Genomic DNA, 22922 nt, shown 5'->3' with positions numbered 1-22922 from the left:
GTGTAGAGAGTGTTGTAGATAGAATAATTTTTTCGTTCTAAGACTGAATATTTTGTTTCAGAGTCACAGAAGCTAACGAAATTCATTATGACATGTGGACAGGTATAACAAGGCAGTTATCAGTGTAACAGGAATGAACGAATGCATATTGTGCTGTCATTCTCTAAACGACTATAGGACTAGATGAAGAGCACAGATCTGAAGGTAAATAGTGTGTATGCATGAATCGCCCAAACAGTAGAACCTTCAGTCATAGGTACAATCATTGTAGATAACAGATTGGTTGGGAAATTCTCCAGTGTGTACCTGGCCTTACTGTACACAACATCCTCATATTTAAATAGACCTTCTTTGTCTAATTATGCATGTTAAGACTATAAATGAACTGGAATTATGAGTAAAGTATAAACTTAAGCTGCAATTTCAGTGCAAAATCTTGCATAGAGGAAGACAACCACGGGCAGCAGATTGTTGCTAGCATCTGACACCAAAGTACCAGTGGGTTTCTTTTGTTTATATATGGCTAATTTTACACAATAACTTTGTTCACCTGTATACTTTATAAGTGCTGAGCTTCTAGGACTACAGTCTACTTGCCTGCACGTAGCTGGCAGTAGAAATGCCAAATCACTGTCACACAATCGATCTGCTCTATGAATGCTGCCAGCAGCTTTCAGCGATGCTACAAGTGCCAGTGCGACACAAACGCATCCTTTGCACTTTCTGCTATTGATAAGTAAATAATTCATATAAAAAGGACAAACTGTCTGTGCGGCACTATTCTAATCCCTTCCTAGTTGGAGGTGGTTTGTCCAATCAACTTCATAGACACATTAAACTTGGCAGTGCACCATTTCAAACTTGTCAGCTGTGGAAGAGCGTAGGTACCTGGTGCAGACAGAAGAGAGTTTCTCTGAAATGCCAGTGGTCTTAAACATGGCAGCACCATGGTTCAGCCAGTTGGAAGGAAAGAGTAATATAAATTCTCAGTGGAATCGCCTTTACCAGGCAACACTAACATCAGGTTATTGAAGTGGTCTGAAAGGAGCAGGATGCTCCCCAGCTCTTTAGGGTGAGGAATTCCTTTGTTTTTAGAAGGGATTAAATTGCATCACCAGAAAAACCCATTGCCCTTTTGACCTTGTGAGTGGCAGGTAGAATAAAAATTTATAAACACAAGCTGCACCCATGCAGATCAATGAAAATTTTTAGGAGGAATAAAACCTGACAAAATCAGCTTTGCATTGAGAATACTAATCTTGAATACCTTTCAAGTTTAAGGAGGGAGTGCAACTGGGCAGGTTACTCTTGAAAGTAACTCGGCCCCTGTTACTACGGTAATAGTGCGCATTATTACCATTAGGACAGTAATTTTTAACGCTGAATTTTGCAGAAATCCAGGTTAAATTACCATATGACCAGTAATAGTGCGCAGTCTGCGTTACTTTCGAGAGTAACACGGCCAATTGAATTCCAACATAAGTTTTTTTAAAATACAACCCATTTACTGCAATACTAAGCGACTACTAGATAGATGTATAAATATTTCCATACATAGTAACGGAAACAAGTGCTATACAAGTATGCTACAGTATTTTACTTACATTGGCACACAGCGGCATTCTCAACAAAGTCAGCAGAGTATATGATGTCATAATGATTTCCATTAGAAAAACAAAGCAATATCTAAAATAAGTAGACAAATACACTAATGTAAAACCGTAACATAAAAACCCATCAAACATGTTCAAAATAAATATAATAAAAACTGTCATTAAAGAAACAAAAATGTGATTAAAAGATGCAGCTTTTTTACTATAACATTCTCCCATCATTCATACTGGGGATTCTTGCTTTATCAGTAGCTCAAAGGACTTTAAGTGATACCTTTGCCATATCATATAAGATCAGTTAACTTTTCCAGGTAGCCAGAAAAACATTTCACAGCCTATAGCACAACTTTAAAGACCTGTGAAATACAATTGCAGCCAGCAAGAACACAGAAGTGGACGTGGCAGGAAACAGGTCACATACATTGAACAAGTCCAGTATGCTCATTATGAACAATACCTAAAATAGACCGTTTTATTGGATAATTTACAGCAAACATTTTAAAACCATATTGCTTACAGAAAAGCTTGGTACAAAAAAGTACAAGTAATAAATATTAAAACATATTCACAATTATTTAAAACTGCATTATTTAATGTATTACTTTATTATTGGGCAGCTAGCCGATATGTTTCGCAGCCCTGTTTTCGTGGGTTTCTTCTGGGTGCTCCAGTTTCGTCCCATGGGCCAAACACATACTGACAGATTAACAGTCTTCTGACTAAATTTGCAGTGTGTGTGTGTGTGTGTGTCTGTGTAAAATTAGACTGTATGTTCCACTAAAGCAGGGACCAATGAGATTCAGAAAACATTATCTGATTGTCTGTAGTATGTTGGCACTATGTAAATAGAGAATAATAAGAATTGTATTAAGACTGAATTATTATTTTTATCATAATGTCTACAATCTAATATTATTTTAGAATTCTGATTTTATCATTCTTATTTCCTTTATTCACATCTTAATGCGTACAAATGCTTGGTGCTTTGTAAGCATATTAGAGGACACTACAAGTGCAGTAACCATATAAAAAGGTACCAGTAGTTTTACACATGCCACTGAACTAATTCCGAGAGGGCTTCACATATATTTATCCACTTTACAAAAGGCTTATATACTACACAGTTGTCCCCAGTGAATATAGGAGTAATGGTATTCGTTAACATTAATTTGCGCATTATTTCAAGAATACTACAAATTGAAGAGAAAAAGCCAACCAACCTTATCTGAAAATCCATTATCAGTGACACGAGCAGGAGAAATGTAAGGTTCTTGATAAATTATAAAATCTTTCCTAAAAATAAAAGACTTTAAGTTAAAAAATACTATAATAGTTTTTTTTAAATGTTAAACTGCAAATAATTATTAACATTACAAACAATTCCTATCCTTGACAAGAATATGTAAATCACTTACAAAACTACTTGTTACAGATATAAAACCCTAAGAAAATGTACATGTGCTTAAACGTACTCGTTAAACCAACACTAGCACATTTACTGGTAACAAATAAAATTCTAATGCATGCAATAATAACTTAGTAAGTAATATTTCTAGAACAAACAGCTAGCTTGACATTTAGGCTCTTCATGGTGTACTGTTGAATTAGATTTTAATTTATATTTTAATTATTGTTTATAAGTCCACTTTAAAGGATAACACCACCTAAAACTGAATCTTCAATGTATTCAATTTAAAGTGGGTCTATAGCTCTTTGCCCTGCTTACAGCCCTAATTGCACTGTATATTGTGGTGATTACTTTTGCTCAGGAAGCTCTTACAAGAGCAGTTTGGTAGTCGTCAGGCGGTCTCTCTGTCCTGTAGTACGGGCGCTGCAGTCAGAGGGTTTTTTTAGCGTATCCCAAGCGGTAAAGTTACTGTAGTCCATACCGCTCGGGATATGCTACAAAACCCTCTGACTGAGCAAAAGTAATCACACCAGCACCTCACGCAAACCCCCCCCCCCTCTTTGCAAAAACACATAGTCAATTCAAGTGCCACTTTCAAACATTAGAGAACGCATCACAGCACATACCAAAAGGCTATCACAAAACATACTGCCTCTATAATTCGCTCTAGCCAACCAAGAGCTCCTTAACCCCCCCCCCCCCCCCACTTACCACTAGCCACATCCCTCACAGGAGGTACCTAACCACCACAATATACAGTGCAATTAGGGCTGTAAACTACCACCTGATACTGAATATTTTTCACCTGAAAATCCACCTGTCCAAAAGGGGAGTGAAGGTCTTCGAACTCCTCCTTAAGCTTTCTTCAAGTCAAAAGCATGTTGCTTATGCTTTGAGAACACCATCTTTGCGAATAGTGTTCCACTCTCATCAAGGAAATCTCAAAGGGGAGCACTGCTCTCTCGGTAGAACTCTCCGAAAATACGGGAGTCTCCCAACATTCCAGGAGAGTAGGCGAGTATGGGCAACACCGCTGTCTGTTTGAAACAGACAAGTGGCAGAAGTGAGGAGCGAGTCGCTGGGCTGTTAAAGATCAGGGAACGCACCTGATCATGAGCTATGCAGGTTACCAGGTAAGTAAGTTTTATTGTTTAACAACATCCAAAACTGAAAATTCACTTATCGTTTACATTAGCTATTCTTTAAACCAAATAGCAGCTTTTAAAAAGATCAAAAAACATGTGTAAGCTTTACCATGTAATTTATCTTATGATTTGATCCAAATAATTGAAAGTCATCCATAATTAATTATTGTTTTTCAGATGGTTGGGACAAGAATGACAACAAACGAATCGGCCTGTAGTCCACTGTTGGGGTGTGGTAGGTTTTTGCCGCAGCACTAATACAGACAACAGTTAGGCCCACGTAAAAATTCTTATTACTAGAAGGCCTACAAGGAGATAAGTGACTTACCATACAGCAGACATACCAGATTCCTCCCACACTTATTTGCAGCCTGATGTAAACTGCGACTTTCTAAAACGTCTCCAGCTTCAATGATGTCAGTTACAATGGCCACAGTGAGATTGACGATTTTAAAGCGGCAATGGCTGGACCAGCTACCTGTATTACATTATACAGGCTGGGGTCCGGCCATTGCCGCTTTATTTATTATAGCAGCCAAAATAATGACGACCACCGCTCTGGGAACTACACATTTTGTTGATGGGAGCATGCTGGGATTGGTAGTTTCACACATTTTAAAAGCCATAAGTTGCCTCTCTGACAATTTAAGCAACATCAATTTGTGACAATATTTTAACATCATGGCATTTACAGAAATCACCTTGGTCTCTGAAAATACAGCGCATAACCTCTCACTGTTTTATTCATTATGTTGTGTAGAAAAAAAGAGACAGATTACTTACTTGAACATTAATGAAAGTGCACTTATTTCCACTTGACCAACCCATTCCTGCAGGCAGGGGGAAAAAGAAAGAAAAAATAGCTCACTTTAATCTCATGAAATGCACTGAGTGACACATAGATGTCACTGTTCAGCAAAGCATCTACTACACAGGAAACATTTGCAAAGGGCATTAAACACCGCTTGGCTCAGATAATACATTGCCTAAATGAACCATAATAGAAGGTTTTCATTGTACTCATTTTGCATGAATACTTGTAAAATGAATGTAAGTCAAGATTCTTAAATCTGTAGGTCGCAAGAAAAGCATATAGGTCCCCAAGCTGCGGGAGTGTACCCATTATGCTCCTTTTGCAAAAAAAATATATATATATTTTTTTATTTACATAACTTATTCCTAATGACATCACCGACAGGTTTAATCACACATTTCTGATATACATTTATTTAGTCTGATGATACAGATGGCCCCGCTCTTAGAAGGGTCATGACATTAGTCAGCCAGCTAAACACTACAGATATGGAAAGATAACAAGGTATTGCAGCATAATTTGTAAAAAATTACAGCATACTGGGCTATATTCTAAAATGTATCCATTACTCCAGGGTTTCACTTTGCAACTGTGCAAATGCCCAGTTTTCAGATCAATTCAATTTTAGGCATAAAAAAACCATATCCAAAGTGCATCAAAATAGCACGTGCACGTTTGCTGCACTTCTTGCACTCAAAGGGACTTCATTAAACTGAATGGTGTCCAGAATGTGCCCACCTCCCCTCACACAAAGCTTGTGAGCCTCATACCATATAAAATGAGCTAGAAGTATTGTTACCCATTCAACCGAGCAAAGAGGTCTGTATCTTTAATAAGGAAAAGTAAAATTTAACACTCAAGGAATGAACATGTCTGAAAACATATTCTATTCACCTGTGGATTTTCCAGACGTTTCAAATACTCTTCAAACGAGCCCTCAATAAACTACAAACAAAAAACAAAATATACAAATGAAAAACTGAAACCATTATAACAGCTTAGGGATATTAAATCCATTCATAAAAAAAAAAATCTTAATTCTAAATATAAAATGAAGCAGGGAGTTCACAGCACTAATCTCAGAACAGATTACTATGTAAACTTAATACATGTTAAGAACCACCAAAAGCGCTTTGTCTCATAAGTTGTGAATGTTCAGAGCCTAAAGTATTGCTATAAAGTGACTAGTGCAGGGTAAGTTTTATACTGTTTCTGTCAAAAATCTTGCGCCCTCTCAACATATCTAAAGTCATCCAAAACCCCAGATTTAGGAGAAAAGCATCTTGAAATTTGAGGCACTTTTCCTAACCAATTACTATTACAATGTAGAAAGAAACCCAAAAGTATTTCACCGCTATAATATAGGAGGTACTGCAAAATAACAAGGGGCCCTCTCTCCCAAACACTACCAACCCTACACTCAAAAGCGATAGTACCAATGAGCCATGGGTACCAGAAAAAAAATTGGGACCCCTGGAGCATCAAATTTTTATCAAACCAGTGGACCTAGTATAATAGGAATAAAGTTTTTGTTCCGCTTACTCAGGTACCCACTGCTTAGGGATTCTGAGAAGAGCTCCAAGCATTTCAGTTCAGGGCTGGTAGATTTTGGGACAGTGGCAGGAGCCATTAGCCTTTTTAAGGCCCCCACCCATTTATATAGGTTTCAGACCTATTCTAACAAGGCTGGTGCTGGGTCACACTAGGACAGGGAGGTGAAAAGCCCAGCCCATCTAGACTGGTGCTGGTTTCCACTCTAGAAGGGAACACCACGCTTGTTGTTCCCACTAAAACAAGGGCACAAGCCCAAACTGTCTTCACTTAACCATTCATACAACATGCCCTGGGGTAGATATCTGACGATGACAGCGTTCTCTTTTCTCCGAATGCATTATGAAGGAATGTAATTTTGCAATGTGAGGCAAGAGACCACAGAGGCCATTAGTAATACAATTTAATAAATTCTTGCGCTAACAGCATGCTAATGAGAGGAAAAAAATCACATGAATGGTAAACACATGAATGGTAAAATGGTACAAAAATCATGGCACATATCACAATTGCTGTTTTGGTTTCACTATGTATGTAACAGTATTATTGTTCTGCTTTCTGTATATTCTTTACTGACCACTGAAAAAAAAAAAATAATTATAAAAAAAAAAAAACTCATGGCACAGCAGGTGTCCATTTAAATTTTTGTGCTTTTGGAAAACATATAATCCTTCAAATCTTCTGCTTTGACACATTAGACTTGTTGTATACATGTTTTCAAAAGAATGCTTGCAGGTTAAGATAGCGATCAACACACATGCAGAGAAATAATAATTACACTTACTGCTTCAAAGTGGGCTCGGTTCTCACGCAGATAATTTATACAGGATTTCCTGATTTCCAAATGCGGTGCCTGAGAGTGCAAAACCTAAAAATAAGAGAACATGAGCATATATGCTTGATTATCAGCGCTTATAAAATGTGTCACTGTGTGATAACTACTGATTGTAAGTTTGATTTCATATTTAATGATGCATACTAGTTAGAGCCATCTAAACACTCATTTCTATTCAAAGACCTTTACTAAATTATTGCAAACAAAGATTCCCACCCAGCTAATGTTTTAAAACTACTTTATCAACAGGTCTTTGATGCTGTACTATTTATATCATACCAGTATAAGATATTCATACAGTGAGATATAGAAAACCACATAATTGTCCTACAATTTATGGTTGAAAAAGCAAATGTTAGTTGTGTTTAGTTTACAATCATTCTAACCTGAGATAAGTGTAGTATGAACATAAGCTCTTCGTCAAGAATGCAGAGAAATAAAAATATGACATTTTTATTCAAACTGGTCTGCAGAAATATGATAGCAAAGTTATGTTTTCCCTTTTTTTTAGTGATAGGGTCACTTCAAACAATAGTTTTGTCTGTTTTCCTCCTTAATATATACACTTTTCTTTCATATCAATATAATCCATCTGATTCCTCAATTCGTATTAATACGCAAAGTATGTGTTGGGTACAGGTGGACATATACAGCTGACAAGCAAGTATAATATGCAGATTTTTATCCACTAGGTATGGTGTACTGGTCACTAACTGTTGGGTATAATGTAATTGTTATTAGCTGTTGCTAATTTGTTGCTTACTAGCTGCTGGGTATAGTGTATCGGGCACTGGTATAATATGTATAAGTAGTAGGTATAATATACTTGCACTGATTTTATAATCATTTTGCTACTGGAGGGGATATAAAAAATTGCATAGTCAAAGGAATAATTTTTAAACAGCATGTAACTATAGATAACTAAATTTGCTAATTTGTTAGCTGCAGAATTTTTGGGCCTGGCTCATAACTAGACACCAGCAATAATGTTCCAACTTTACGTCTCTCTGAGAAGAGAGTGTTCAGTGTTTGTGAAAGACCGACACGAAAGGAATTCTACACCCTACCACATCAGCAGACCGAAATCCAGGAAGTAGTGAGATAAGAAACAGACTTCTAGAAGCATCAAGCACAGTTTGACCTATTACTCAAAACTAAAACAATAACTGTACCATGTACAGGCTTGCATACCTGAGGGTCATTCTTTAACTTGCATTAGCAGTAGCCTGTGCATAATCAAGTTATTCAGTGTGGTGCCTGAACAACATATCTTAAAGGAAAATTGGAGCCAAAATATATAATTCTCTATTTTCATCCATCTATTTTAACCGATTCACTTTAACTCATACATGACCAGCGGTAATCTATATGTTCATGAACATACCATATTTGAGCAGCACTCTTGACATAGTGGTTAGAATTTCTGACGCACAGTACTAGGTGTTTGATTCCAGGGCCCTATATATGTGTAGTATGAATGTTTGCATTGGTTGACACAGTGGACCCCAATATATGTGTGTGTGTTAGGGAATTCGGAATTCAGACTGTATGCTCCAATGTCTAATATCATTGGTGCTATATAAATAAATGCTAATTTTGCGGTTTATGTATGCGTTAATTTAACCGAGAAATAAGTCTCAACTACTTTGTTCATAACATGTCATTGTTATTTTAGGACAGGGGGGGCTTTCATTTGATAGCAGTGAAATACATTTATTGTATTATACAGGTTAAAACATGTACATTTAGCAAAAAATATAGACTATGCCATAATTCTTCCCATAATTACTTTACCTAAATAGTGAAACCATGGAAAATGTCCTATATGACCGATATGGTGCCATAAACAATCATGGCAAAAAGTTTTTTGAGAATTACACAAACATTTAAGTCTGCTGCCTCAGTTTTTATGATGGCTATTTGCATATAATCCAAAATGTCACGAAGAGTGATTAGATGAATTGCAATTAATTTAAAAGTCCCTTTTCCATGACAATGAACTTTATCCCACAAACAACATTTTCACTGCATTTCAGCCCTGCCACAAAAGGATCTGCTGACATCAGGTCAGTGATTCTCTCGTTAACACAGGTGAGATGCTAGAGATCACTCTGTCCTGCTGATTGAGTTAGAACGACAGATTGGGGGCGTGGTTCAGCATCCATACTGGACGGACATGTGCAGGAGAAGATCTCCCCGTGTCAGAGATTCCACCTGATTTCCTTGGGGTTTTCGTGGCCAAAACCAAGCCTAAATAGAAGGGAAAGAACAAAGTCTCTGCTGTCCTCATATCAGAGAAATCTGACAGCTCAAAGTTGGTTCAAAATAGAAAGAAATCCATCACACAGATTATTGGGTGTCTACCCTGTATTAAACTCTTTACAAGTCTCCTTTAATTAAAGAAATAAGGGGTGCAACCAAAGGACAACTAAGAACAGCATACTAAAATTAAAAAAAATCAGGTGCACATAAACTCCCAAGAACAGTGGAATATATTCAATAGGGTATCATCAACAAGGATATTAAAAACATAACTTTTATTATCTTAGATAAATAAAAAGAAAATGTAAAAATAACGAAATATCAAAAAGTGAATAAAGTGAAAATAATTAAAAGTCGCTGGAAGCACTATCTATCCAGGATGATGGAGAACTGCAGGTAGATTAATCTATGAAAGTTAAGCCAAATGGGGCACCCATATAAGAATGGGCCCCAAATAGCAAAATATGCTCCTATATATCAGTTAGCTCCCCATATATAATTCTCTAGGAACAATTAACGGGTTTGCGCTGACAGTGGAGCATGTTAATCAAGAGATATGAGGGTAGCCAACTATCTAGCCGTAACTAAGGGCGACTATAATGTAGCTCCAGACCCGAAGTTGGACCGTTCATCTAGTCTCTCCAAGCAGTCTAAGTCTTTGCTTAATGCCATTTCTCTAGGATTTTCTCAGATGTTAGCAGAATACGTGTATGGGTGTGGCGGGTGTATCATTCAGGTGAAAGGGATTATACATACTTTTCCCATGTATATAACTCATATTCAAGAATGGATATGGTTTTATCGGACAAATGGTCCCTTCAACATATAAAAAAAAATTGAGATCCTGCCCATTACGTGGACAGATCATGCCCCTCTGGTGTGGCACATGGAATCCATTGCTGAAGGCCGCCGAGACCTTGGAGGCTTGCAGAACATATTCTGCTTAATACGGAGGGCGCTCGTAAAATGAGACGCGTTAGACTCCTATTTGGTGACCAATAAACCTGAAGATACTACAATATACACTCATTGGTGTGCCCTTAAGGCAGTGATGAAAGGCGCAGCAATACAGGCTGCAGCGACGATTAGGAAAACTCAGGCAGAAGTACTGACCTCTTATGAGTCATAGATGGCGTCTCTAGAAGCTCTTCACAAATGTAATCCCCAGGATTCTAAACTTAGGGCTGAATTAGCGACCCTGCGTCGGAAAATTAACGAAACCTCATCGCTACAAATCAACAATGCCTATACCCTAGGTAACAGAGCTAGCAAATTGCTGGCTCGCAAATTGCGCAGGAAGAACACTATTAATAGGATCAAATCTACATGTAACTTACAGGATACCCATATTTCTAATCCCCTTCCTATAGCAAACAGGTTTACTTCTTATTATTAAGAGCCATATAACCTAAAAAAGGACTCATCTATGACCCAACCCTCCACTGAATCAATTAATTATTTTCTCGCCTCACTCCCAACTTTAGCCCCTGAGGATGCTGAGGCCTTGTGCTCGGATTGGACGGAGGTTGAGATGGGAGCAGCTATAAAAGCTATGAAGCGTGGGAAGGCTCCGGGTCCAGACGGTTTCACTCTTGACTTTTATTCCTCCTTCCGGCCCGAGCTAAGTCCGGTTCTCTCCAGATTGTTTAATTCTGCTACAAAATATACATTCCTCCCTACAGAAATGTTAGAGGCGCAGATAGTTACCATCCCAAAACCTGGAAAGGATCCTACATATTGTAGCAATTATCCGCCCATAGCGCTTCTCAATTTAGATCTCAACTTGTTTGCTAGGATGATTGCCAACCGGTTAAATCCTATACTACCGCAGTTAATCAACTAGATCGATCCCATTACTTTTACTCTCATTGGACACAGAGAAAGCGTTTGACAGAATCCACTGGGAAGAGGATTGCTGTTTTATCTAAATTTGGACTTGGAGCTTCTTTTCTCCAAGCCATAGCCACTCTGTACACCTCTCCCTTCGGCCAGGGTCTTCAGCAATGGATTTCTCTCCTCTGCCTTCCAGATTACTAATGGTACTAGACAAGGGTGTTCTCTATCCCCTCTGATCTTTGCTCTGGCTATAGATCCATTGGCCGCTAGGATCAGATTGGCGGAGGATGTGGAGGGCACCATCATTGGTAACTATCACCACAAGATTTGTCTTTTTGCGGACGATGTATTCCTATTTGTCACGAAACCTGAATCGTCTATACCTGCTTTATCTCTAATTTTGCAAGAATATTCAGAGGTATCTTACTATAAGCTAAATACTGTTAAAACAGAGGTTTTGGGGGTTGTTCTCACACAGGATGCTCTGAAGTCTCTAAAATCACAGTATAAATTATAGTGGCGTTCCCTTCACTTGACTTATTTAGGCATACATATACCTTTGGACCCTAATTTAATTATCAACTGTAATTATCAGCCATTGTTGAGTCTGTTTGATTATTTACAAAGTCATGGATAAACTTTTAAATATATTGGATCAGTAGAGTTGCAGCTCTGAAGATGATGTTGCTTCCAAAAATCCTGTATTTGTTTCGCTCCGTCCCCTATGTCCCTTCTCAAGAAGTTTTATACTATTGCATTTAACTTTATCTGGAACAACAGAAGGCCTAGGCTTTCTAGAGAGCGAATGTTTAGATCCAAATTAAGAGGGGGGTCTAGCCACTCCTAAATTGGAATTCTACCAACAGACTGCGATTTTAGACCCGTTGAGAGATTGGCAGGCATCCCCCTGGGTAGACATTGAGCAACATAGCTCCTCTCCATTTCCATTGGACAATCTTTTGTGGCTGGATAAATCTAGTAGACCAAACACAGCATCTACACTTAGAAGCGTTAAGAGACTCACTCACCGCTTGTTGACCCTTCTACCAGATCATCACCTCCCCTCCTCTAGTCTCTTAACATTGGCATTGTCGCAACGGATCCCAGACTTCCGCCTTGACTTATGGTATAGGCGGGGGTTTACGCAAATACAGGATCTTTTAGAGGGAGGGTTTCTGCCCCCCATTTATCAGCTCCAATCCAAATATGATATTCCAGCACGTGACTTTTATAAATACCTCCAAGTCAGGCACTGGATACAAGCTCGTCCTCCACTCCATTTGGTACTGAGGCCGCCTCCCCCTAGTATTCAGATGTTGCACTCTCCGGTTTCCCATGTAGGTGGCATCTCTTCATGGTACAGATTTCTTTTAACCTCCACTAATAATCATGATCTACCGATTCACATCACCTGGCTATACCAGCTCATACCTGGGAGAATGTCTTCCAAAACATATATAGATTGTCAAAAGTATTAACCACTCGGAGACGTTAATTAAACTTGTTCACAGGTTGTAGCTTAGTCCGGATAAGTTACATAGAATCTGGCCATCAGATTTATGCATGTTTTCTGGTCATGCCCCAAAATCCAGCCTTTATGGGTTGAAATTTTCCATCTAATCTCACAAGTTACCAAAATTGACATCTCCTTCTCCAGCTATGGCCCTACTACATCTATATCCTCAGCACCACCAGCGCCATAACCATTATGTCATTGGGCATATACTTATTGCCGCCAGAGCTACTATAGCACAGAATTGGAAATCTCCTCTAATCCCAGATCTTCCTAAAATTACTAAAAGTGCAATATAGATACAAGATGGAAACGATTGGTTTTGAATATACTACAGAGGCTTCTTCCCCCTTGACTAAATGGTCCATATGGTACGAGTACTTCTCGGTCTATAGACCTGTATCTGCTTCATGAGTTCAGCTGAGTGCCCTTGAGCTGAGCTGAGTATTTGGGTTATACCCATAAGCACATTTCTTGCACTCAGATAGGTCTATAATGTACTGTATCTCGTAATATAAGCAGTGTTTTATATTATTGCCTTTCACTGTTCCTATATATGATTGTATGTCTGAGCAGTACTTAATGACCTTTGTACTTTATCTGCTGTTTAACATTTAACCACTGCTATTTTTGTGACTTGTTTTTCTAAAACTCAATAAAACTTTTTCAGTTAAAAAAAAAAAGAACAGATTGGAAGCTTTAAAAGGAGGGTGGTGCTTGAAATCATTGATCTTCCTTTGTTAATTATGGTTATCTGCAAGGAAACACGTGCAGTCATCATTGCTTTGCACAAAAAGGGCTTCACTGGCAAGGATATTGCTGCTAGTAAGATTGCACATAAATCAACCATTTATCAGATCATCAATAAGTTCAAGGAGAGAGGTGCAATAGTTGTGAAGAAGGCTTCAGGGCGCCCAAGAAAAAACCCACAAATTCTGACAAACTCCAAGCATTGATTAGGCAAGAATGGGCAGCCATCAGTCAGTATGTAGCCCAGGGGGTAAATGTATCATCCTCCGATTTCTGCAAGTCGCCGGAAATCGGCGACTTTGCAGTGAAAATTTAAAGAGGCGTTGGCTTGTAAAGGCAAACTTGCCTTTACAAGCCATCGCCTCTTTAAATTTTCACTGCAAAGTCGCCGATTTCCGGCGACTTGCAGAAATCGGAGGATGATACATTTACCCCCGGAAGTTGATTGACAGCATGCCAGGGCGAATTGCAGAATTCTTCAAAAAGAAGGGTCAACACTGCAAATATTGTCTCTTTGCATAAACTTAATGTAATTGTCAATAAAAGCCTTTGACACTATGAAATGCTTGTAATTTTACTTCAATATAGCATAGCAAAATCTGACAAAAAGGTCTAAAAACACTAAATCAGCAAAGTTTGTGAAAACCAATACTTGTGTCATTCTCAAAACCTTTGGCCATGACTGTAGAGTGGACATAAATTTAAGTCTATTGAGCCTCAAATCCCGTCCATCTCTGATGTAGATGTACTGACGGAGGATGAGAAGGCATCAAGTCTATTGAATGACAGTATGTACGCATCTGAATAGTAAATGTAAATACAATATCAAATATCTCATATACATCTGAACTTTATATGAACTTATTATATAAGAACTAGGGGAAATAGTACATTACTTTCAGATGACATCACAGAATTTCTTCTTCAAAAGTGGAAGCAGCACATGGCATTCACATTAACCTATAGTCTTACTTGGCAATGACAATGAACTCCCAGCTACCATTGACATCCAGGACTAAGTCTACTTACTGCCTGCTATTTTAAAAAATTGGTGCAGATTTAAGCGGCAACTGTGCTCCCATTTTAATATGGCACAAACAAACAAATGTTTCATTTTGAGTATATTTTATATTGTATGTTAGTACACACTATGCCTTTAAGGTTCCTTTCTTTAGTCGTAAGGCAGTTTTCAGCAATCATCATGACAGGTGGAAAAACAGGTTAAAGTCAGGTATAAAGTACACTGAACTAACATTCTTCATTGTGATTGCACACTAAGGGGTAAATTTAACAATAACCTGATTTTTTTACATGATAATTTTCATTCCTTATAACAATGATAAGAAATAAAAGACTTTCACCATTCTGAAAAGTGTTCTCCTGGAACAGCAGTCACGATAAATGACTGTTCCGGCGAAGACCTATCTCTTCTATGGTCTCTATAACAAATTAGCCACATTTGCGATAGTAACCTGAGGGGAGAGCAGGTACGATGCGGTGATGAAAGATCCCTCCACCACAATGCTCTTCCCATAGGCTTTAATAGCAAACGCCACCTTCATATGGTGTAAGCCATCGGGCACAAGTTCTGAAAATCTTTTTTTTTTTTTTTTTTTAACTAGGTAAATTATGCTAAGCAGCAATCCAGATAGAAACCTTTTGTATACAACAACAGTGGCACCTCAGCACTGCTGCTATCCTATAGTTATAAATAGCCGAGATACATAATATTGTGGTTGTCCCCTGCGGGGGATTAGGATCTTCTTAAATAGGCCCCTGAAACTGAAGACACTCAAATGTGTGTCCAAATTGGGCAAAGCCTGAACACATTTATCATGTTTGCCAGAAATACTATTTAATGCGGTTGTAGACTTTTACAATTGTAATTTTATTGCGTTATCTGTTTTAAAATAGTCCATAGCTGTATGTCAGTATTTAGTACTTTATTTCAGCACCCTAACCCTGTTTCCCCACAGTCTATTACAAATAATTTCCTGCAGTTGTTTAAAGGAATATACAATATTTTAAATAATGTTAAAAAAAAAAAAAAAAAAAAGCTATTAATAACATTCAGACACACATGTATTTGGTATAAAGGACTTACTAACACTTCTTGAAAGCAACAGAGTCACTGCATGGACCTTTGTCCTACAACACCTCCCAAAAACCCACCTGTCAATTCTAGAGACGTGATAATTCTCACAAAACTGCTTAGCAGCAAGGAGCATGGGGTAATGTAACTGAATGTGTGGTCTGGACAGAAGAAACAAACAATACCTACAACAACTGTACAGTAAGCCCCAAGAATAAAACCACACAATTTTAGACATTTGTACAAAATTTTCGATAAAAAACAAAATGCACAACTTTGCCCTTAATCACTTGACAGATGCTCACGTTCCATGTATGTTGGTATATTGGTCAGAAAATCTTCTGATGGCAATAGCAGACAGGATATATGGAAAGGATGCAAGAAACAGTTTCATTCAGTTCCAAGCACCAGATTACTGAGACAGTGCTCAAGGTGAACTCTGCAGTAACATAAGGACTTCCCGGAGAAGAGAGTCTTGGCATTTTCATGCCAAAGAGTTACCAGACTTATATTTATATATAAAGTAATGGACTTGCCCTGTTAAGATGTATAAAGTGTAGAATTGTATAGTGTTTCTTTTCCTAGTTTTGCCTATTTTACTCGATTTAATAGACTTAAAATAAAAAGATATTTATTTGAATGTGCTACCAAGAGAAAGACCTATACCCCCACCCCGTGCCAACGCCAATATTATAGATGCCCAAGACTACACAACGCTAGCGTTTTGCAGCTTATTTTAATATCTACCTTTCACACTACACTGTTTATTTAACGCTGTAAAAACGTTCTTGTGGACTTAAGTACTTATGTGAATGAAACCCAGAATCAATATAGATTATAATGGGCGAGAAATGTAGCCATTAAACTCTACATTTGTTTCGCTGCAAAAGCAGAGTTAAAATCAATTTGAAATCTGTCATTTTAGCAAAGATTGAAAACAACACATGGAATAAGACTTTTTTTTCCCTTACATAATAATTAAAATAATTCTCTTTAGCACTGAAAATATGATTTTGGCAGGACTACAAAACATCACACTTTTTATTTCAACACTAGTGAAGTGACATTCTTTTGGACTAACTGAAACTGGAAACTTTATGGCATGTCTGAGTCTACCCTATAATGGACGAGTAGGTACAAGCATGCATATGGACAAAACTGACAGGTGTTGCATACTGCCTTTGGCTGTAATGCTTAACACTTCAACAACCAGAATTTTGTATACTGTCAAATGGTACATGTCATTTTACTGTCTCATATGAACTTTTATTATACAATAGTGTTATATCCAATAAAGTGTGAAACTATTTATGGCGGAAGCGGGTACTGCATCAGAAGTTTATACTTGGAATCACAGTGCCTGGTGGAAAGTCAAGTGTACCTAGAGGGTGGAACAAGCAAGGATGTACAGCAGTGGTTCCCAAACTTTTGCAGTTCGCGGCACCCTTAGAGTCTCCATAGTTTTTTCAAGGCACCCCTTCAAAATAATTACTGAGCAGTCCTGTTTTAGAAGTAGTTGGGTCAAAAAAAAATGTAACAAGTACTTAGGTCAGGACAGAAATACTTATTTAGTTGTATGCAAAAATGCCCCCTCTGCATCCAGACACGCTGCCCCCTCTGCATCCAGACACGCTGCCCCCTCTCTCTGCCCCCTGTCCCCCTCTCTCTGCCCCGTCACGCTGTCACCCCTCCTCTGCCCTCTCACGCTGTCCCCCCTCCTGTCACGATGTCCCCCTCCTCTGCCCTCTCACGCTGTCACCCCTCCTGTCACGATGTCCCCCTCCTCTGCCCTCTCACGCTGTCACCCCTCCTCTGTCACGATGTCCACCTCCTCTGCCCTCTCACGCTGTCCCCCCTCCTCTGTCAGGATGTCCCCCTCCTGCCTTCTCACGCTGTCACCCCTCCTCTGTCACAATGTCCCCCTCCTCTGCCTTCTCAGGCTGCCCCCCCTCCTGTCATGATGTCCCCCTCCTCTGCCCTCTCACGCTGTCCCCCCTCCTCTGTCAGGATGTCCCCCTCCTCTGCCTTCTCACGCTGTCACCCCTCCTCTGTCACGATGTCCCCCTCCTCTGCCTTCTCACGCTGTCACCCCTCCTCTGTCACGATGTCCCCCTCCTCTGCCTTCTCACGCTGTCACCCCTCCTCTGTCACGATGTCCCCCTCCTCTGCCTTCTCACGCTGTCACCCCTCCTCTGTCACGATGTCCCCCTCCCTCTCACTCTGCCCCGCGCCAGCCATAGAAAAAAAAACCAACACATAAACATACCAAGCCGTGCGGCGTCGGGACACAGCATTCTCCTCTCTCACGCAGCTTGTCAGTGACAAGCTGCTGCGTGAGAGAGGAGGATGCTGGGTCCCGGCGCCGCGCGGATTGGTAAGTTTATGTGTTGTTTGTTTTTTCTATGGCTCACCCGCGGCACCCCTGGGAGCCGAGGCGCACACTTTGGGAACCGCGGATGTACAGTAGGATATTGGGGAAATAACAGGAAGATGTCACATGCCCATAAAGACTTCAGTACTAGGTCTGTTAGGAAAAACACAGAGTAGTGTCCTTAGGCCAGGCTTGTATTGTCCAGCAGATTGCAGAAGCTTTGTAGCTACAAAAAGTAGTAGAGGGCATCGATCTTAATGCCAAGCATGTGTCTATAGAAGAGTATAATAACCCAACTACCACTTCCACATGAAAACAGTGACACCACATGTCAAATACAATAACGTTGACATGCACAGTGTAATCAGTGTTATCACATGTGATCAAATGGGAGAATGTAGAACACTCCATTTCCTTGTAGTAAATGCTGGTAAATAGATCAGGTAGCATCCAAAAGAAGCTGGCGTAGCTCTTGGCTGCTGGCGCAAGTATTGGATCACTGGAGCCAATAGTTTCCCTCACCATACTCATGCTAGCATTTTTAATGCTAGTAAATATTATTTTTTTTTAACACCAGTGGTTAATAGGTTTTAGTGCCTGGTCTGTAAGAGCCAAAAGGGCACACCAGCCACAGTGCCAGGTCTGTTAAGAGCTACATAAGCACTTAGGTGTACATCCCCACTGGCGTTTTATAAATGTGTTTTTAATGTTAGTAAAATGTACGTAAATTTGTCCAACACAGGAAAATTCTTTCTAATGTTACCATACACACTGACATACTTCCTTGTATTGCAATGGTAGGAAAACCTACAGGTTCGCAAAACTTCATATTAAACACATTTGAAATGCAATTTAAATAGCGTTAAAAAAACAAACCTAAGTCACCAGTGGGTATGTATCCTTAGTGCAAGTAGTCTGTAGAGATTATTAAATCACGATGACCTTAGCGCTGGCGCATAAAGAGCAGATGAGCACAGTCAGATATCCAAAAATAACAGTTTTGGGGTCAGGTTTATAAAGAAGAAAGAGGGCAGCAGCTTTCAAGCGGGCCTATAAAAAAATTATCAAAATATAAGAATACAGTTACAAAACCTCCAAAAGAAGATGACCTCTCATAGATAGAGGTTGGCTGCTAAAGTGCGAATACTACTATGGTGATATATGTATTACATATTTCACAACTTTAACTGAATAAGCACCAACATAAGAGAAAATCTGTACCAACGATGCCCTAAAGATCCAGTCACCCTATAACCCTTGGCAGCCAAACAGAACATGTATAAATGTAGCTTGAACTAGACTAATGCTTAAATCTAATTTTATGATATAGATATTAGTACATCCATTTGTACAATAACCATTCAGGTCTTAAAACAACACTTTTGGTTCTTGCATTGACAACTTCCTATGTACCGTGAGCTACATTTCTGTATGTGACCATAGCTTTTATAATCACAAACTTTTCTGGGGTGGGATAATCCCCAATATTGGACCTACATGCGTTACTAGTGTGTACATAAATAGCAAAGGTGTTATATATTGTATAAAAACAGGTGTGTTCAGCTGTTCACTCATTACCTGCTCAGCCACTGCCCTGAACAGACAGGAGCCATCCTTGGTAACCTTCTTCCTGTATAGCTTCTGAGACTTCAGATAAGTGTCCATTGCATTCTCCTTCTTACTACTGGCATTGCTGGCAACATGAGCTGTGTCTTTTTCTCTGTGCACATCCATTGCTGCCCACCTCCGAGAAAACAAACACCGTAACCGAAGCACAGACACGCGAACTGCTGTTCCTTATCTAGCCCACATGGCAGAGGGTAGGAGCGGGGCCGTGTGGCATGGACCCTGTCTGTGGTGGGCATGAGAGGGGCAGAGTGGCATGCACGGATCTCCACGTGCAGTGCCAGGTGGATGTGACAGACAGGCCCCCCTGCTACTGTGCCACAGCCAGCCAGGACCCCATGTGCAATGACTAGACGGTCTGCTGCGCTCTACAGGAAACCATTCAGAGGAAGGGCAAACAAAACAAAAAGGAGCCGGCGGGTACTGCAGCAGAAATGAAAGTGTTCCTAAAACGCAAAAAAAAAAGTTTTGTTTTCAGTTTGGTGTTGAGTCAGGGGGCGGTGAGTGTGCAGGAGGAGGAGGAGGAGCAGGAAGTGCTGCCTGATGATCACCTTGGACAGGCGCAGAGCAACACACAGCCTAGACTACAAGCCCCACACACCACAGCACAATCTGCTGTCACAGCAAAGAGCTTATTTAGTGCTGGGGTTCATATGTGTGTTTACCGTTTTCAAGTCTGATTTTGTGTCTTAGAAAAACACTATTAGATGTGTTTGCTGCTTTATAGGTACAGCTATATTATTGTACCTCCATAACTGGTCCTGAAGAAATCTAATTTGACTCGATTTACCAAAGGAAAACAACTGCTGGTTTATTTTAATTTCTAGCATACTAGCCAATATTTAAAGACAATTTCCAGAGACACTTAGGGCTAATTAAATATCAAGGTGCAAAGAGCACTGACATGCCTAATGATTATACACTGAGGGGTCTATGTATTATACTGTGATCAGCCATTGAAACGGAGGAAAACAAAAGTTTTCTCCGTTAAATGGCAATCACAAACTGTATTAAGGGTTTTCGGCAGGAGAAATCAAAGATTTCTCTTGTCATAACCCACTTAATGGGGCATATTCAATTGTTGGCGTTTTCCGCCGCGGAAAAAGTATTACCGTTATTACGGTAATACTAAGCCGGATTTCAGCTCACAGCTCCCTGAGCCGCGAGCTAAAATCCAGCGTGAAATGTACCGTAATAGCGGTATTTACATGCACTATTACCGTAATGACGTAAAAGTGCGCGCGCCACATTACTTTAGGCAGTAACACCAACAATTGAATATGCCCCAGTGTTTTTTATACAATCCCCATAGATTAATATGGGGACATCGAAGTTCTGCAATGCATCAGGCTTTGAAAAACTCTGCATTTCACAGAAAAGTAACAATGGCATTACCTGTCATGTTCTATAGGATCCAGTTAAGGCCTCTCTGGCCGCCGGTCAGTAAGATGAACAGACCACACTACAGGGGGACACCGGGGCTTCCAGAGTAGCCAATTTGCAGCAATGCATATTTATTGGCACCGCATGATATTAATACCTAGACCCCTGAATATGACTATTATGCATATTTCCTGAGGTAACATGTTTGATCTACTATTACAGGCCCTCCAACATGATCCTTTATGCAAATTTCCTTACCACTCCATGTTCCACATGATTTACTAGTGCAGAAACCTGGGGTGAATTCACTACCTGATGTTTAAAAACAACTTTCTCAACAACTAACTACATCAAGGCAATAGTAAATTAAGTCGGAAATTTGGCTGCTAAGACTTTTGTAGCTGGTGGAAGGTTGGAGATGAAGTATTTAAAAGTGAAGTTTTCATCCTGGTTTTTACGACAGACAAGGCAGATCTTCACTCTGCAGGATAGGCTGTACCTCGGCAGATGAGAAGTAAGCGCTGAGAAGCAGATAGGGGTGCTGCCTGGTTGCTACGATGGTGAATGCAGCTAACAGCGCCACAAGTAAAATGCTAGTGTTTTATCTTGTCTGTATAAGTATAAGGGATCCTTACTCACGCTCCACTCCGTAGAATATAGAGTGCAGCTCAGGCAGAGATTTTTTAAAAAGACCATTTGTTACATGCCTAATTGGTCAATCTGGTAGATTTTTAGCCATTGTAGCAATTGGACCAGGAGTTATATAAATAATATTAGCAAAATACCCCCAGTTGTTGCACATGGCATAACAGTTTGTAGGTTAAAGAGGTGGTTTTAGATTTGTACATGAAGGTGAGAGTGAGGCAGCATAAATGAAGTGCTGGGGCTATAGTGAAGCTGGTGATAAAGGGTCTCAGACATATGGGTAGTGTCAGTGAGAAACCATGACAGCTGTTTTTCACTCCATACATAAGGGGGAAGGCATAGTGTTTCAGGCAGTACAAAGTTTGACGTACATCTTTGAATAAAACAGTGTAGTGTTTTTAGATTCCCAACAACGTTCTTGATGTCCCGAAAACCCTTAAGACTAGTGATTCCAAAAGTGAAATTCGTACTGAGATCGGGAGTAGGCCCTACTACTCCCAGGGGCCTCAGCTGCTCCTGTAGGCTGAATAATCTCACTTCGGGCAACTCAACAGCTAACGGAGTGCGAACCTAGCTCCTGCAACAGATTTCCCGGTAAGAACACCTGAGTTGTAACTGAGGTGAGCCCCCCATCATGGAGCCACTCCTTTGAGCCTCACCTGAACTGATCAAGCCTACAGCATTGATACAGAGGAGCACATTCCCAGAACTGTTTTGGGGTCAGGCCAAGGACTAAATGCAAATTCAAGGGAAATTAAATTCATCACCCTGGACTGTGTAATTCGTTGGGTTAAAACTTAGTTAAACAGGCCCTACATCTGGGCACCAGGGGGTAAATGTATCAATGTGTGCATTTTGCAAGTTGCCGAATATTGGCGACTTTGCAGGAAAAATTTCAAGCGGCAATAACTTTAAAGGCAAAGCAATGCCTTTAAAGCCATTGCCGCTTTAAGTTTTTCCTGTAAAGTGAACGAATATTGGTGACTTGCAAAATGCGCACATTAATACATTTACCCCCAGATCTGGTAGCCGAGCTCTGGGACGACCTCCCTCGTTCCATTCGTCTGTCTTCTACTCT

At 39.7% G+C, this 22922-nt stretch overlaps 1 protein-coding gene across 1 annotated transcript in view; it reads right to left on the bottom strand.

The window, feature by feature from the left end:
• The window catches only part of OTUD4 (OTU deubiquitinase 4), a 59764-nt gene extending 39417 nt beyond the window's left edge, over positions 1 to 20347 (bottom strand). The window contains exons 1-6 of the mRNA XM_075199168.1: positions 19769 to 20347; positions 7316 to 7399; positions 5875 to 5925; positions 4950 to 4996; positions 2834 to 2906; positions 1605 to 1686 (exon numbers count right to left, since the gene is read on the bottom strand). Of these exons, the coding sequence (XP_075055269.1) occupies positions 1605 to 1686; positions 2834 to 2906; positions 4950 to 4996; positions 5875 to 5925; positions 7316 to 7399; positions 19769 to 19924 (493 nt within the window). The 5' untranslated portion in view covers positions 19925 to 20347. The remainder of the gene's footprint in view (positions 1 to 1604; positions 1687 to 2833; positions 2907 to 4949; positions 4997 to 5874; positions 5926 to 7315; positions 7400 to 19768) is intronic.
• Positions 20348 to 22922: the final 2575 nt, after the last annotated feature.

The sequence above is a fragment of the Mixophyes fleayi genome, chromosome 1 (genome assembly GCF_038048845.1).
Source record: "Mixophyes fleayi isolate aMixFle1 chromosome 1, aMixFle1.hap1, whole genome shotgun sequence".
In the NCBI taxonomy this organism is placed as follows: Eukaryota; Metazoa; Chordata; class Amphibia; order Anura; family Limnodynastidae; genus Mixophyes; species Mixophyes fleayi.
This window is presented reverse-complemented; position numbering and strand designations above follow the sequence as displayed.